The 17,530-nt window shown below is 45.2% G+C and overlaps 1 protein-coding gene across 9 annotated transcripts in view; it reads left to right on the top strand.

The window, feature by feature from the left end:
- NPAS2 (neuronal PAS domain protein 2) overlaps nucleotides 1-17,530 on the top strand; it is a 195,022-nt gene that overhangs the window by 116,480 nt on the left and 61,012 nt on the right. For all 9 annotated transcript variants that reach the window (XM_032469704.1, XM_032469706.1, XM_032469703.1 and 6 more), the window contains one exon: nucleotides 3,032-3,085. In XM_032469704.1, coding sequence (XP_032325595.1) covers nucleotides 3,054-3,085 — 32 coding nt within the window. In that variant the 5' untranslated portion in view covers nucleotides 3,032-3,053. The remainder of the gene's footprint in view (nucleotides 1-3,031; nucleotides 3,086-17,530) is intronic.

The following is a 17,530-nucleotide window of genomic DNA, read 5'->3' as shown; positions in this document are numbered from 1 at the left end:
GACAGAGCTCAGGCTCTTTTTTAAAAGGAAAAAACTATCCTTCTGGCTTCCCTGGCAGTTTCTGCTGTGTTGTCCAGGGGGGGTTGCAGGGAGGCAGATCTTCTAAGACATTTTTCATTTACACCATGAACATCTGAAGGAACAAAGTGGGGAAACTGGACATTTCTAGTCCTGCCGGGTTGACCTTTAAAGTGTAAAAACCAGACATTTCTGGACCTACTGTCGCTCTGCTTGCTAGATGAACACGACCAGGTCTTGGCTGCGGCCAGGTCTTCCTGGGGGAGATGCGTCACGTCCCCTCTGCCCAGTGCGCTGGGGCTTCCTGCCCGACATGTTGTTGGTGTCAGTTCTGTGTCTTGTCCTCCCGCTGGTCCCATCATGTCTAGAGGGCAGGCTTTTCTTCAGACTTTGTGTGCGAAGGGCCTGAGAGTGTTTCTTGAGGAGAAACTCCAGCTTCCAGGATGTTTGGGGCCCTGCCCACAACCCCCCCCCCCCATCCCGCAGAGCTCAGCGTGAATTTCATACTGGTGGCAGAGAATGGAGACAAAACGTAGAGAATGCTGCTGGGAAGCCCCAGAGAGACTCAAGCCATCAATGTCCTCACTTTGGGGATGCTTTGAGGGCAGGTGTCCAGTGGGAAGGCAGACAACACTGTCTTTTTTGGAAATCATTCTCTAACAAAAGCCGATGGGGCATCCCGAAATGTGACCCTTGCCACAGGGCCTTCCTGTGGCCGGTCTTTACCTCTCATGAATGTGGCCATGACCCGGGGATGGCACTCCCTCCCTCATCAGGGGCTGCTTCCCGCCAGGTGGGCTGGGCCTCTGGAAAACAATGCAAAGTAAGGCTGTTTGGTACCAACGAGGTGTAAGTTACCTGGGGCTCTGCAGATGCGGGCCGGCTCTCGTTCCAGAGTCACGGTCTCTGCCCGCTGCACCTTGGAAAGGAGATGGTTCACCTTTCTCCCTCACCCATCCTCTGCCAAGTGCTTTACACAGATGAGCTGTCCTGATGGGGTCTCAGGAGGATGGTGGAAAGTGGGAGTTTACACTTACAGATGAGGTCGTCATTCCCCAGGCTCTGTCTGGGCCACCGCACTGAGCAGAGGAACCAGGCTGGAGGACACGGAAACCTAGCTCTTGTGAGCTCCCAAACGAACGTGGCTGCCTCCCACGGTGAGCAGCTAGTTACAGAAACATCCCACTGTTTTATTCAACGTTATTTGAAGCTCTGATATGAAACCGTCAATTCCACAGCCTGGGTGTGTCCGAAACAAACCTGGCTTCTTGTTTCCAGGACATCTTGGTCTTGTGTGCTCCTTGCAAACTTAAGCGCAATTACGATGAACGCTCCTGGGCCCAAAGGAGCGGGAGGACAAGCAGTTAGGTAGACGAGGAGCTGGGCGACAGCCGCGTTTTATGGATTGATTTCGGTTTGTCTGTGGCTGCTGAACAGTGGCTCCCAACAAAGCCGTTCACTGACTCAGCTCCGAGCATGACTCATAAATCTCCTTGTCCCCTCTTGCTGATTTTTATAGGCGTTTATCGTCCACACCCTGACCATACACCATCACCCATCGGAGTCTCTAGTTGACCTGGGTTTGCACTGTGCAGTCCAAACTCTTTAGAAAGGGGCCCCTAAAAGGAATCTTAAGTGATTGGAATATAAGTTTTACAGGCTGCAAGAATTATACGTCATGTTAGGGTGACCTTTCGATCCATCGAGATAGCGCGATGATTTCTCTTTTGGAAATTCTTTGTTGACTGTACAATGCCATTGCAAATTTACTTCATAACGAATTTTCTAACTTTCTGCTTCCATTTCTTCCTGGTTGATGTCACTGTTTTCCTGAATAATGAATCATCAGACCCTTGGAAAAAGGAAAGCATGAAGGGGGAATCCTGATCAAAGCAGGCAGATCAAGCCTCAGCGCTGACCTTAGAGAAGCTGGAAGGATAATTCTCATAGGGTCGCGGAAGCTTGCTGAATTGGGGGAAGGGAGTCTTCTCTTGGTTTCTCCTGGGAGTCCCGCTCCCTGGGGCCCTGGCCAGCCTGGGAGGCGCTGCAGCTGGAGGATGTGCAGGAGTGGCTTCAGGGAATGGTGGACCCGTTGTTGACCGTGCCTTTTCCAAGTTGCAGGGTGTGCGGGAATGTGCTGAGAATTCCTTGCAGGAGGGGGTGGCCTCTGCCCCCAACTCCGGCCTCAGGGACACCCTGAAGGTCTTTCTGCCTGGAGGGCTGCCTGGAGGAGGAGCACCCCAGACAAGTGGGATTCTGGGAAATGTGTAAAGTAAAGAAGAAGTCAGGGATGTGGCTGTGAGGGGTGAAGGACCTCAGGTACGTGAGTGGCCCTGAGAGGCTTCGAGCTAGCAGCCCGGGAGAGGAGAGGCCAAGGTGGTAAGGTCGTTGCTGGTGATCTGGGGCCAGAGGAACATTCCCGGATTGTTACTTCATTTTTCACATCTGTGTGCCTGGACCTTCTGGGGGGGTGTATGTGCCTTAAAGGAAGGACAGTGTATTATACTCCTTTGGGGCCCTGATCCCTTCAGGGGAGTATATGAGTTTGTGTATTTGAATGAACAGAGAAACAGATAAAAGCTCTCCTTTAGAATGTTGTGGGCAGTTTGCAGGTTTAAGACGTGAGATAAACAGATACTTCGTTGAGCTGGGTCTGGAAAGTAAATTCTTCGAGTGTGATCTGGGGACCTCCAGGAGGTCCGAGAGATCAAAACAATTTTACTAATATTAACACATCATTTGCCTGTTTATTCTCATGAGTATACAGCAGACTTTCCCAGAAGCTCCTTGACATCTGTGGATTGCATCTCGCTGATGCCTTATGAAGGAGTGTTTGTGTATTTAAGATTTCTCAGTCTTCACCCACACACTCAAGCTCTTCAGAGTCATCAGTAATTTTTGAGAGTGATAAGGTTCGCTGCAAAGTCGGAGAACCTCTGTGATTCAGATACAACCAGAAAGTCCTGTAAGAAAGGTCGAGAATCAGATAATAATCTTCTGTTCTTTTTTGCAGGAAAAACTGCAGAGAAAATCTAATGGATGAAGATGAGAAAGACAGGGCCAAGAGGTAAGAAGGGGCGTCTTCCCTGCCCCCTTGGTGTCGCGTGGTCCGCCCTCCGAATCTCACTTGTCCTTGCCCTGCAGATGAAAACACAGCAAGACAGGCAGCCGGGCACGTGCCCTCCTTGGGATACTGCAGAACTCCGCTAAGGAAATTCACACCCACTCCCTCAGTGTGAATTACTCATTCTCTGGGACTTGCCAAGGGGTTCATATTTTTCATATGGGCAATTGGGGACCCTGTTGACCCGGGTCTCCTTTCAGAGGCTTCTGATCTCTGCATTTCCAGGATAGATTACTGCTTAGCAAGGGAGCCTGCTAGGAGCCATGCTGGCTGGGGTTCAGATCCTGGCTCTGCAGTCAGGGGAGCTGCCTGGCTCTGGACAATAACCCTACGAATCATTACCACACATCGAGCACCCAATAGTCATCCTCACTGGGCTGAACACTTCTGTACACGTGATCCCATCTTCCTCCTCAGCAGGTGGAGATACCCAGCCACTCTGCACTGTTGTCAGGTTGACCAGAAATCCTAGCTCTGTAGCTGGCCATGTCAGGGCTGTAATAACTTTGTCCAGGCTTGTTTCTTCACTGGACATGTGTTGGATACCTCCTGTATATGCGATGGAGTCATAAAGTAGGCATTTTGAAGGTAAAAACCAGTTGGATGTTATCAATCTCACACGATCAGCCCGACCTGGCAGTTACTGCGCTAGGCTCTGGGGAAATGAGGATGAATAAAAGGCTTCCTGCCCATGAGGAGGGCCCAGGTGAAGGGAGGAGATTGGTAGGTGACCATGGATCATTAGGCTGCATGGTGACTGGAGTCACTGCCCAGTTGTCACTTCCAGCATCCTTCAGTGCATCCCCAGCCGCTCAGACCTGCTGGACCCGAATCTGCAGGGCACAGGGTGGGGCTGTGTTGCTTGTTAATTTCCCAAGCATTTCCTTCCAAAAAACCAGGGAGCAGGAGCATGGCCAGAGGTGGAGACCAGCCTGGGTTGGTGTGGAGTGAGGATTGTCGGACTTGGAGGGTCCGCCCTGGGGATTCGTCATACTGTTATTTCTCCTTTTCCGTGCGTTTGCAAATGTTGTGTAGAAAAATTTAAAGGAGCAACAGTACAGAAAACTCCCCAGCTTATTCTGATCTAACAGGCCCTTCACTTGGCACTGGGGACCCTGACTCCCTGAGGCCACCAATCCGAAGGCTAGTCAAGTCCACGTGGTCCCACGCAGCGCGTAAATGAATAGACCAGACCTGGCCTGACTGAAACAGAGTCCTCATGCCCTCCCTCAGGGCAGGCTGCCCGCTCTTTGCTCTGGGGGCGTCTTCCATTGGGTTGCCTCGCAGGCCACTGTGGATGGAGGGCTGGCTGGAGGAGGAGACCCGGGCTGGCCTGTCCCCTGTCAGCAGTCCCAATGAGCCCCTTCACGTCTCTAAGCCTCCACTTTCTCAGCTGCAGCACAGGCGTCGTCATCCCTGCCCTGCCCTCCTCTCGGGCTATTTAGGGATCAGCCACAAAATATGCCAAGAAACCCTTTTTTAAAAAAGTGTTCATCGCAACAGGTATGTGAAGGTGTGGGACACTTTGCATCATACACGTACAAGGTGTCTCCATCAGCAGTAATGAAGAGGCCCGCATTCACCTGTTGCCCTAGGAAGTGTAGGCAGCACATGGCCAGGCTAAGTACTTCCACCTGCATTTACTTCTGTGTGTCTCATCTCATATCCTCTCCTCCACGTCCCTGAGGTGCGTACCAGTGTTACTCCCATTTTACAGATGAGGAAACGAAGGCTCAGCAAAGTTAAGTAACTTGTCAAACATCACACAGCTCTAATAAGTGGCAGAAGGGGAAGTTAAATCCTGGCTTCCTAAACCTCAGACTCTGTTCTCATTCCCCAGACCGCACGCAGTTCTCTTCCCGTGAGAGCTAGTCCAGCCTCTCCGGCAGGCCCGGACTGAGAGGTGTGTCCTGAAGTGACTTTGGAGTTGGAGTCCACATGCAGTTTGCCTTGGCCATCATCATCTCTAATGTCACCCTAGCACCTCCCACCTCCCATCTCAGCCCTGTCTCTCTAACACCCGGCTTACCTCGAAATCAAGAAGAGATAAAATGCGAGCTTAAGGAGGCTCTGCCATACTCAGAGATCATCAAGTAGAGACATTCCAGTAAAATCTTGGCTAAAAAGTCTTAGAAATAAATCCAGTTGTATGCAGTTTTTTCCCACTTATTCCCATCCCCATTGGCTTTGAGCCGTGGGCACCCACACCCCCAAATGGCCTATTTGAAAACCTCCATCACAGGTGCCGGGCAGGGAGGATGCTGGCTGTCCCTCCCTTCTTATTCTCAGATGGGGAAACGGGTTTCAGAACGTCTGGGAATACCCAGATCTCTTGGCCAGACTAGCAGCAATAGTGCGGTGCTCTTCACAGCACTTGGGATGAAAAAACAAGGACAGAACAAACACAGTCCAAAACCGGAATCACTTCCAACGCCTCTAGCTGAGCGGGTTTTATAGCAGCAACACGGGAGGCCCTTCCCCAATCCCACCTGGAGGTCTCATGAGAATTGTTTTCACTCGGGGTATTTTTGATGAGATTAGAAATGTTTAACTTCCGATCAAAACTCTCATTGTCTCCAGAAGACAGGAGCTCTATTTGGCAAGGTTTTCAAAGCTTTAGGGAATTCACGGTTTATCTGGATTGTTTGATCATGTGTTCTAAACCAGGACATGGATGCACATGTCTTCTGTGAATTTCCATGTAAGCCCACTGAGTATTCATTGGGTGCCTTTTGTGTGTTCGGAACTTGGTGCTGTTTTCTTCAGGGGAAGTGTAAAAACGTGGTCCTTGGACTCAAAAAAGAAAGGGTTTGATGGAGAGACATTTGGATCCCTAGATAATGAGGCACAGTTTACCATGTTGTGTTCCAGTCATAAGCATATGTTTTTAATTCTGTGACACAGTTTTTTGGTTTTTTTTTTTTTTTTTGGCATTCTTTTTTTATTGAAGTAGAGTCAGTTTGCAGTGTTGTGCTAATTTCTGGTGTGTGACACGGCATTTTGTGGTGTGTGTGTGTGTTTCATCCAGAAAGTGCTGATGTGTGGCAGGAAGTTCCCAGGCTTAGAATCAGACAGGCACAGCTTTGATTCCTGCCACTTTTACTTTCTGTCCTCAGATGACCTACTAACCCCCTTTTGGCCTCAGTCTCCTCTTCTGTAAAATGGGGGCGTTAATAGTAGCACTCCCTTCCTGGAGTTATTGCAGGAAGTAAATGGAGCTCTGGGTTAGCCCCAGCACGGTGCAGGGTGCACAGTGCTGATAAGAAAAGCTACAGGGCACCATGTGCCTACAGCATTTTGCACGCCTTAACTCTCATCCTCACAGCGCCCCTTGACATACGTAATTTTTAGCTCCATTTTACAGTGGAGAAACCCAAGGCTGAGGATCACACATGCAGGGGCAGGTGGGGATTTTAACTCAGGCATCAATTTCTAACATCTGGGCTCCTAACAACTTCTCGGACACCTGGTAAATGGAAGCTCTTCCTTTTGAGTCATGGTTCCGAGGAGGAGGGACAGAAAGCGCTGGGAGAAATCATCACCTCCCAAAGAAAGCAAGTTTCTGTAACTTGGCAGTATTGTGGAAAGGCTTACTCCATTTCTTGATGGAAGTGAACACTAAGAAGAAACTTTCATGGAGCCGCCTCCTTTCTTCCAATATTAAATGGTCCGTTCATCAGCATGAATTAAAGTTACACTGTCTCCTATCAGCAGTGAAGGGCCATCTCCATAACCTTGTGCGTTTTCACTGAGTGGGGGGTGGCGAGTGTAGAATTGTGCTGCCCCTGGTGGGACACCTGGCCCTGTCCAAACTGTCCATGAGACACTTGGGCCACAAAACCTTCGGTCCGTGCCAAAAGGTCTTTGATATTTCGGTCCTGTCCAAAATCAGGTGGCATGGACCAAACGTCCCCATGGATGTTTTGGATAGGACCGAATTTCAAGGACCTTTTGTTGTGGACCAAATATCTTATGGGCCATATGTCTCTGGGCATTTTGGACAGGATCAAATCCAACCATATATCAAAGGCCTTTTGGTGTGGACCAAACGTCTTATGGAGCAAATGTCCTATAGACCAAATATTTTACGGACATTTTGGATGGAACCAAATGTCTGCTGACCACGTTGCCATTTTTTTTTAAGTATAGATGATTTACAATGTTGTGTTAGCTTCAGGTGTACAGCATAGTGACTCAGTTGTATGTATGTGTGTGTTTTATATATATGTATGTTCTTTTTCAGATTATTTTCCATTATATGTTATTACAAGATATTGAATATGCTTCCCTGTGCTCTACAGCAGGAAGGACCTTGTTGTTTATCTATTTTATATATAGTTGTGTGTATCTATTAGTCCCATGCTCCTAATTTATCCCTCCCCCACCCTTTCCCCTTTGGTAACCATAAGTTTTTTTTTCCATATGTCTATGAGTCTATTTCTGTTTTGTAAATAAGTTCATTTGTCTCATTTTTTAAAATTCCACATATAAATGATATACGATATTTGTCTCTGTCTTATTTCACTTAGTATGATCATCTCTAGGTCCATCCCTTTTGCTGCAAATGGCATGATTTCATTCTGTTTTATGGCCTTTTGTTGATAAGGGTGAAGTGTGTCAGGCAAGAGTCGCTGATTCTCGGGGTTCTCGACAGCGTGAATGCTGGTTCTGAAACACAAGTGAAACGGTTTTATTATTCTTTGACCCTTATCCTTAGTCTCCCCACCAGGGAAGTGATTCAGACAAGAGGGAGAAGTGAAAACACAACAAAGAAGAAGCTTATACCTGCACTTTTGCAGAAGGAAAAGCTTCAGCTCTGGGAGGCTGGTAGTTTTTTCTGGTCCCTCCTGGGGGCGTCTGTTGACGCGGGCCAATGACCGCAGTCATCCCACTGCCCTCCTGGCACGATTTGTGAACTAAGTAGTGAGCAAGTGGGAGGCATAGAAGAGGATGCATAGCATTACCCCGCCCTCCACGAGCTTGCAGGCAACTCGGGGGCATCCTTGAAACCCTTATGTGAGGCAGAGCCGGGGTGATGATCAGAACGTGTGGGCTGTGCTTTCTCAGCCGGGTGCCCGTTCGTGGAGAGGAACATGGTGAAGAGGAGAGACTGACTTCCTTGTTCCATTTCTCTGGATGTAAATCCTGTCCATCTAAAAGGAAAGGCCGGCCTGCTCATGAAGGTGGTACCCAGCTCGGAGGACGTCTGCCCCACGCACACTTGCCGATGGCCCTGGGCACGGTCTCCATGCAGGATGAAAAAGCCCAGCCCCAGGGCAGTGTAGACTGCTGTCCCAGCGGGAGCCCACCTTTCGTGCTAATTCTGTGGCACTTTTCTTTCATAGGCTCTTCGCTGGGTGTTAGGTGCAGCATCCTGAGTCCCGACACAGGGCAAAAATGGCAGTAAAAAGATGTTGAGGCTGCCTTTCTGTTTTATTGGGTGATTAAGACAGCACCAGGCTTTGCTAGACCATAGAGGTATCAGGACACGCGATTCCTTTCTGTTACCCTGGAATTTCCAGATGAGTGACTGTGCTCAAAACAAAGGGGAGAGTAGAAGTGTGCTTGCAGGCAGAATGCTAATTCTTACCGTGGCCCAGTAAACACACACTGGAGAGGCGCCTCCCTCTGTGGGGGTCTTTTGGCTTTCACCCTGGTGGGGTCCCTTGGTTGGTTAGGAAGATTCGTCATAAGGAGAAATGTGTTCCTGGTAGGCCTAGAAACTTGGGAACATCTCAGCTCAGGGAGACCCAGCACCTTTCCAGGGGCATCTGAGGCAAAGGGCACGTTTCTAAAATCCCTTTCCATCATTTCAATATATTTTAAATTGCAGAAGTATGCTCAGAAGTCTACCATCTTGAAAATGCAGCCTCTCCTTTTAGAATTTCAGTGACAAGTTCCTAAGGATTGTGCTCCGGGAAAATCCTCCCCGCGTAACCGTTAAGTAAGAATCACTAGGAAATTAGGCCACCTTTCCGTTTTAGTCTCAGCACTCCTGATAACTTTGATTAAGAGTGAAGATGTCCGTATTACATCTCAGGAGCTCCCAGTCATGTCCCAAATGCTTCTCCAGGTCCTTGTGGTTTCTAAAGTTTCTGTGTGAGTTTCCAAAGTTCTCCAGGAGATGAGGGTGATACCAGCCGGATGCGTCTTGTTCCATGCTGAGTGACTTTCCCCCTCCCCCAAACACATACAGCTGACATTCTCTTCTTGAACTGAGTTGCTGGGCGATGGCCCCCAACTCCACTGCCCTGGTGTGCAGGGATGCTGCGGGGTGTGGAAGTGAGGAGGAGGGGCCCAGGCCTGGGTGCGGGAGGGCACTGCACTGACCTTAAACGGACCTTGCTTTACAAGCCAGCAGCCAGCATTTCCCAAAACGTATGCTGGGAAACACTAACACATTGGAGCCGTGCTGTTCATTCTTTCTCCCTTTTGGAGGGTTTCAGGGCTTCTTAGCACATTAAAGGTGCTACGGCTGCAATTAGCACGTAAACAGACAAGAATCTGTTCCATTTTATGTCACCCTTCATTGAAAAAATACAAACAAAAGTGGCAACGAAATAACCTCTGGCTACGGTCCTTCTGATTTTTTCCAAATAATTCTTCCTGTTTTTCCATGGAAGACCCTCAGCCCAATACTGTCTTAGGCAGTAGGTGTGTCAACTTTATTCTCATCATTTTTGGTACATCTTCTTATACGTAAAAAAAATAGCGAAAGAACGTTTGAAAATACTGAAACGTTTAAACAAGTAAACAGATGACTTATAATCATACCACCTAGAGATAGACACTGTTAATATTTTGACATATTTTCCATCACATTTTTCTATATTTCCATCACATTTTAATAGGAATACTCTTATAAGCTCTTTGTTAATGTAACTGATCAGACTCTAATTTATTTTTTATATTTTTTCATTGAAATATGGTTGATTTACAACTATATCTACATGTTGTGTTAGTTTCAGGTGTACAGCAAAGTGATTAAGATATATGTATATAGATATATATATTCTTTTTCAGATTTTATTCCGTTATAGGTTATTACAAGATATTGAATATAGTTCCCTGTGCTATACAGAAGGTCCTTGTCATTTATCTCTTTTATACATAGTGACTCTAATTTATTCTTCATGGAAGTTCACTTTCACGGACAGGACTGTCTTAATGTAGAGGATGCTTAAAACTGATGTTATGTTTGAGCGTTGCACCTCACAGCTACCTCTCTGGACGTTGGCAGTGAGACCCTACTGGGCATATTTCAGTTCCACATATAATTAGAATTCCTTCTACAACCCCAACCTCTGCTTCAGGTACTAAAAAAGACTTTTGTGGCAGCTATAAAAGAAGTGTTAAGACCTAACCCGACAACCTTCTCAGACAGGTTCATTCTGCTCGGTTTATAATAAATACTCAGATTGGAGAGGCCTGGTCTGCACCCTGGTCAGTTCCCATTGCATTCTATAATGTGGAACCCGTGAACCCGATTAAGACATGCTGGAATTCCCAATCTGGAAGGAACTTGGGCCCCATTGAGAACTTATTTTAGGCATTAACCCTCCTGGGTATCTGTTGCTGTGTAACAAACCACTCCAAGATTTATGGGATTGATGCAAAGGCATTTATGTTGCTCATAGGTCTTCAGGTTGGGTGGGGCTTGGCAGGGAATGCCTGTTCCGTGTGGTCTCAGCTAGAGCGGCTCAAAGATGATATGCGAAGTCATCTGAAGACATACTCAATCCTGTGGCTGGCAGTGGATGTTAGCCATCAGCTGGGACAGTGGCTGACACGTGGAGGTGTGGCCTGCTCGTAATATGGGACGGGGCTAGAGGGTGAGCATTATGAGAGAGACCTGGGGGGAGAGAGCTGTGTGTCCAGTTAGTGCCTGGTCTTGAGTGTCAGGCCAGGTCACCTGTACTCACCAGAAGCATGTTGCTGAGGCCAACCAGCCATTCTCAAAGGGAGGGGAATTAGAATTCATCCTTTAAAAAAAATTGTTTTTTGTGTCGTGTTAATTTCTGGTATGTAGCATAGTGATTCAGTTATAGATATATATATATTCCTTTTCATACTCTCTTTCAGTATGGGCTATTTTCAGGTATTCAATCTAATTCCCTGTGCTGTACAGTAGGGCCATGTTGTTTATCTGTTTTATATACAATACTATGTATCTGCAAATCCTGAGCTCATCTTTTGATGGGGGGCGTTTCAGAGAATTTTGAATTCTCTGGTTTAAAATGACCATATCAATGTCCTCGCTATTTCATAAGAGGAAACCGAGGCCTGTGGAGGCAGGACTGCTTGCCCACTCTGGCATAGGTGGCAGGACCGGGATGAGAACCTGCATCTTCTGGTAACATGTCTGATGCTCCTTCAGCTAAGCTGTGCTGTCCCGATTCTCCTGCTACCCCAACCAGTCTTCAGCTTCCAGTGGCGACTGTAAATGTGAAAAGAATATGCCTCATAAGATGCCCTTAGCTCCTCCCCACAGAGACCCTCTATGGATAAACAGCCACTTTTTGTGGAATCGCATACTTACAGACTCATTATGACACCAATTATCCAAAACCCCAGCTGCTCTTAGCAGCCAGGAGAGCCTGCTGGTGCATCCATAACCCACTCTGGCCATTGCTTTCCAGCTTTATTGGGAATTATTTGATTTTATCAGCTTCTACTCCATTTAACTAAGTGCATTGGATTCAGAGAGCATCTTCTGTTTTCCCCATCAGCATGTTCTATTTACTCCTTAACCAAACTAGAGTTCTGGGGGCCAATTAAAAGATGGCAGCCTTGGGATTAAACATCAGGAAAATATGCCAGTGCGGACATCTGTAAGGGATCATGGACGGTTTCCCATGGGATGCTGGAGAGGCTTGAGCAAAAGCATTGCCAGCCTGACTGGTCTGCATGCCAAGTAGAGTAAAAGAGAGAACCCCCTCGTGATAATAGTTCATTTTCCCTCTTTTCATGGATTTTAACCTCATTCCTGATCTGGCTCACAGACTCCCCATTCCTTCCTCGGGGGGCTCTCCCCGGGGGGTAGGGTGAGGAGGAGTCAGGAAAGTGACCCTGTAAGGAAGGTTGTGAGTTCCTGAGCTTGACACTAAGCTGATCACGCGTGGATCTGACCTTAAAGTGTCCCATAGACTTTCAGATCTGAGCTTCAGGGTAGACCGCCACCCAAGGTCCAAGACTGGCTACATGGGACAAATTTAAATAGCACCATGGATTTCTCGTCAGAAACCATGGAAGCATTCTGGTAAGGGCAGGATATGTTTTAAATGTCAAAAGAGAAGAACTGTTAGCCCAGAATTCTATATCCAGTGAAAACATCACTCAGAAATGAAGGTAAATGAAGATATTCTCAAATGAAGGAAAACTTAGAAAGCTTCTTCTCGAAAGACCTGTTCTGAAAGAATTACTAAAGGGAGTTTTTTCAACAGAAAGGAAATGATACCAGATGGAAACTTGGGATATGAGATATAAAGAAATAGTAACAGAAAAGGTAAATATTTGCCTAAATACAATAGATATCTGACACTTGGGGGAAAAAAACATAATTTAACTTGATTCAGTGTATGTAGACCTGGTTCAGTGTTTGTAAAATACCTACAACAAAAAGGGAGGAAAGGTAAAGGGAACTATGGGGAGTAAAGTTTCCACTTTCCACTTGAGATGGTAAAATATTCCAAGTAGTCTCTGAAAGGATGTTTTTATACTATAATCCCTAAGTTAATTGCTAAAAACTATATAAGAAATACAGTAAATAAAAACACAATAAAGAAGGCAGGAAATAAACCCAAAAGAAGGCAGGAAAGCAGAAATAGAAACAAAAAAAGAACAATAAAAGAAATGAACAAACAAAAATTCAAAAAAAAAAAAAAAGAAAACGAGTGGTAAAATGGTGTACCTAAATCCAAACATATAATTATATTAAATATAATGACCTAAACATGCCAATTAAAAGACAGAGATCTTCAGAATGGATTTTTTTAATGATATTACTATTATGCTGTCCACAAGACATTCACTTCATATATGATGATATATATAGGTTAAAAGTAAGACTATGGTAAATGGTATACTACATTAAAGTAATTGTAAAAAGCCAGAGTGGCTATATTACTATAAAATAAAGTATACTTCTGGCAAAGAAAATTACCAGGAATAAAGAGTGACATTACATAATCGTAAAGAATCAACTTACCAAGAACGCGTTAACAATTCTAAATGTGTATACACCTAGCAACAGAGCTTCAAAATACATAAAACACAACCTAAGGAACCATGACAAATATTTAATATGCTTATCTCAGTAATAGAACTAGTAGGTAGAAATTCAGCAAGGATGTAGAACTGAGAAACACACTCAACCAACAGGATCTGCTTGGCATTTGTAGAGAACTCCACCCAACAGTAGCAGAATACACATTATTTTCAAGTACACATTGAACATTCACTAAGATAAATCAAATCCTGCTTCACAAAAAAATGCAAAAAAGTCCAAATGAACTTAAATTAGAAACAGATAGCGGCAGGGGAGGGGGGGGAGATAGCATTTTTTTCACAATACATTTCTAAGTATTCCAAGAGTTGATGAGGAAGTCTCAAGAAATATTAGAAAATATTTTGAACTGAACAAAAGTAAAATTATAACATATCAAAATGTATGGGTTGCCACTAAAGTAGTGCCTAGAGGGAAAGCTATAGCATTAAATGCTCATAGTAGAAAAGAGAAGAGGTCTTAAATCAACACCTTAAGCTTCCATCTTAAGAAACTAAAAATAAAAGAACAAAATAAACTGAAACCAAGAAGAATGAAAATTATAGATATAAGAGCAGAAATCAATAAGATTGAAAACAAAAATAATAGAAAAAAATCAATGAAACTAAAATATGATTTTTTAAAAAATCAATAAAATTGGTATGCCTAGTGCAAGAATGACAAAAAAAGAGGTCATAAATTACCAGAAAAGGGAATTTTAAAAATTAGATACCACTACACACCTTTTAGACATCAAAAGGACCATAAGGGAATTCTGTGAACAAGGGCACCTATATAAATTCAACAACCTAGGTGGGATGAACCAATTACTCAAAAACTATAAGCTGCCAAAACTCATACAAGATAAAATAGAAACCCTAAAGAGTTTATAACTAATAAGTAAATTGAATTTTTAAAAATCTTCTGAAAAAGAAATCTTCAGAACCAAGTAGTTCCACTGATGAATTCTGCCAGTTGTTACAAGAAGAAATATCAATTTTACAGTCTTGTCCAGAAATCAATGGAACAGAATAGAGAATAGAGAACACAGAAATAAAATCACATAAATTTGGCCAGTTGATGTTGTACAAAGGTGCAAAGGTAACTCAATGTAGAAATGTCACAAGATTATACTATATAGCACAGGGAAATATATACAAGATCTTATGGTAGCTCAGAGAAAGGAATGTGACAGTGAATATATATATATATGTTCATGTATAATTGAAAAATTGTGCTGTACACTGGAATTTGACACAACACTAAAATGATTATAAATCAATAAAAAGTGTTAAATAAATAAATTAATTAATTTAAAAAGTAGAGTTGGAACAATTGGACAACCATATGCAAACAAATAAACTTGAGCCTAAACCTTACATGTTACTAAAATAACTCAAAATGGATCATAAGTCTAAAAATAAAATGTGTAAAACTCTTAGAAGAAAGCACAGGAGAAAATCTTCATGGCTTGAAGTTAGGCAAAGGGTTCTTCAATCTGACTCCAAAAGCACAATCCATAGAAGAAAGAAAAATAATGGTTAACTTGGGCTTCATCAAAATCAAAAACTTTTAGTCTGTGAAAGACCCTATCAGGAGAATTAAAAGGCAAAATATCGACAAATCGCATGTCTGACAGAGGACTTGTATCAGAATATATGACGAACTCTCAAAACTCAACAAGAAGGAAACAAACAACCCAATTTAAAAATGGCACAAGAGATGAACGAATGCTTCACCAAAGAGGATATCCAGATGGCAGAAAAATACATGAAAAGATGTTTAACATCATTAGCCATTAGAAGCATGCAAATGAAAACCCAGTGAGATAGCGCTGCACATCTCTTACAAGAGCCAAAAAAAGTGCCGACAATACCAGCTCCCCTTGAAGGTACGGGACATCTGGATCACTCCTACGCTGCTAGAAAGAGGTAATATGGTACGGCCACCCTGGAAAACAGTTTGGCAGTTACTTAGCAAGTTAAACATACACTTGCCATAGGATCCAGCCATCCTATTCCCAGGTTACTTACTTCGGAGACTGAAAACTTATGTTCACCCCAAAACCAGTACACTTACATTACAGCAGCTCTATTTATGATCACTGATGATACAATCTGAATCTCCCTCAGGAGATAAATGGATAAACCAGCTGTGTTACATCCAAGCAATAGAAAACTCCTCAGCAGTGAGAAAGAAGGAGAGGTATTGATAGGGGTGGCAACTTGGACAAACCTCAGAGACATCTTGCTGGGTGAAAGGCAGCTCAGAAGGTTTCCTGCTGTGTGATTGGATTTATGTGGCATTCTTGGGAAGAGAACATGGTGCTGGAGAACAGAACAGGGGCTTCCCGGGGTTACGGATGTGGAGAGAATGAGGCTGTTTTTAGAGGGAACTGTTCTGCCTCTTGACTGTGATGATGGTTAGGTGAATTTATATACGTGCTGAAATTTCTAGAACTGTGCCCAAAAGAAAACATGAAGTTTACTGTATGCTCATTTTAAGAGTAAAAAAAAAAAAATTAAGTTTTATGTATCATCAGCATTAATTTTTCTAGGCAAATGGAATTAGGGTGAGACTCTTGCCTCTGAACCCCATCATCTCCCTGGTGATTCCTTGTAGCAGGTGTGGTTAGTGCTGACTTGGGGAGCAGAGCCCCTACTGGGCAGGATGCTGTGTTACTGTTGCTGAACATCCTACCTCCTCCTTCCTGTCTCGGCTCACTTCCCCCTAGGTTGGATCCCGCTCCCCCATCTCCTGATGTCCCAGACTCACCCAAAAGCTGGGACCAGGTTGCCCGGTCTGGCATGTCAGACACGGAGGATGGCCTCACTCACGTTGTCCACTCTCCTCTCACTTTACTTCCCCATGTGTCCCGGACTCTCCTGTCAAACTCGCCCACTCAACTCTTCTGTGGACTGTCCTCCCCACCCTGCCCATGCACCCCCAGTCCATCTTGGGTGCAGCCCCTCCTGGAGGGTTTCCCTGACCACCTTGTGGAGCTGATCCCCTTCCTCTGTGAACTCCCTTGGCCATTTGTCTAAATGCCCCCCCACCTCACACATGTCACATTGTACCTTGTGTCACAGCTCTAGCTGTACACATTCCATCTCTTCCTCTCGACTCTAGCTTCTTTGAATTGTGCCGAGACCTGGTCATTTTTGCCTCCTCCCTGTTACTTGATGGAATGCCTTGTGCACAAGAAAATGCTAATGGAAGGGTGTAGAAAGAATATCAAAGGCCATTCTTTCCTTTTTGTAATTGCCACAATCCGGGGAACCTTCAAGTTGGCACTGTTAGAAGCCCCTGCATTGCCGAGTGTGGGGCCTAGAAGCTGACCTGCCCTCTTCCCTGGAGGTCTGTCCATATTACACTCAACAAAAGGATCCTTGAATTCTTCCCTGTGGGTGACTTTCTGCCTCAGTCCCCACGATGTCCATCCGGGTAGGCTACGTTGTGCTGTGGTAGCAGTCAACCCCCAAGTCTCAGCAAACCTACATGTTCATCACAGGTTGGCTGGGCCTGAGCTGGAAGGTGTCCTCACTCAGGGACCCGGGCTGAGAGACTTCCTCTCTGACATTGCCAGCGTAGAGGGAAGAATGTGACAGCTTTTACTCTGGCTCTTCATGCTTCTCCCTGGAAAATGCAATGCCTTTTAACCTACACTTCCTTGCCCAAAGCAAGTCATAAGGCCTGGCTTCAGCTCCAGGGGGGCAAGGAAGTGCGATCCTACCCTGTCTAGAAGGAAACCGACAACCACAGATGACCCTGGCAGTGGGAAGGGCTGCTCCTCCCAGGAGCTGGAGCTGAGGTCTCAGTCTTCCCTTGATTTTCCATAGCATCCCTCCCTGAATGCCAAGACTGTCACCCTGGTAGCATGCAATGCCATTTTTCTGCAGTGTGTTTAGTTTCTGTGCTATAAACTCAAGCAGCTAGAATTCATCACGCTCGGTTCTGTGCTCCCAGAACACTGTGCCTAGCTCCCTGTGGATCCTGTCACAGGGGTTTTGGAAGGAGCTGTAGAAGGAGGTGGGAGAGCACACTGCTTCACAGCATGGGAGCCAGCCTGCTCCACCACTTCCTAATCATGTGACATCAGCTGGTTATACAACCTCTCAGTACCT

This window comes from Camelus ferus, chromosome 28 (genome assembly GCF_009834535.1).
Source record: "Camelus ferus isolate YT-003-E chromosome 28, BCGSAC_Cfer_1.0, whole genome shotgun sequence".
NCBI lineage: Eukaryota > Metazoa > Chordata > Mammalia > Artiodactyla > Camelidae > Camelus > Camelus ferus.
This window is presented reverse-complemented; position numbering and strand designations above follow the sequence as displayed.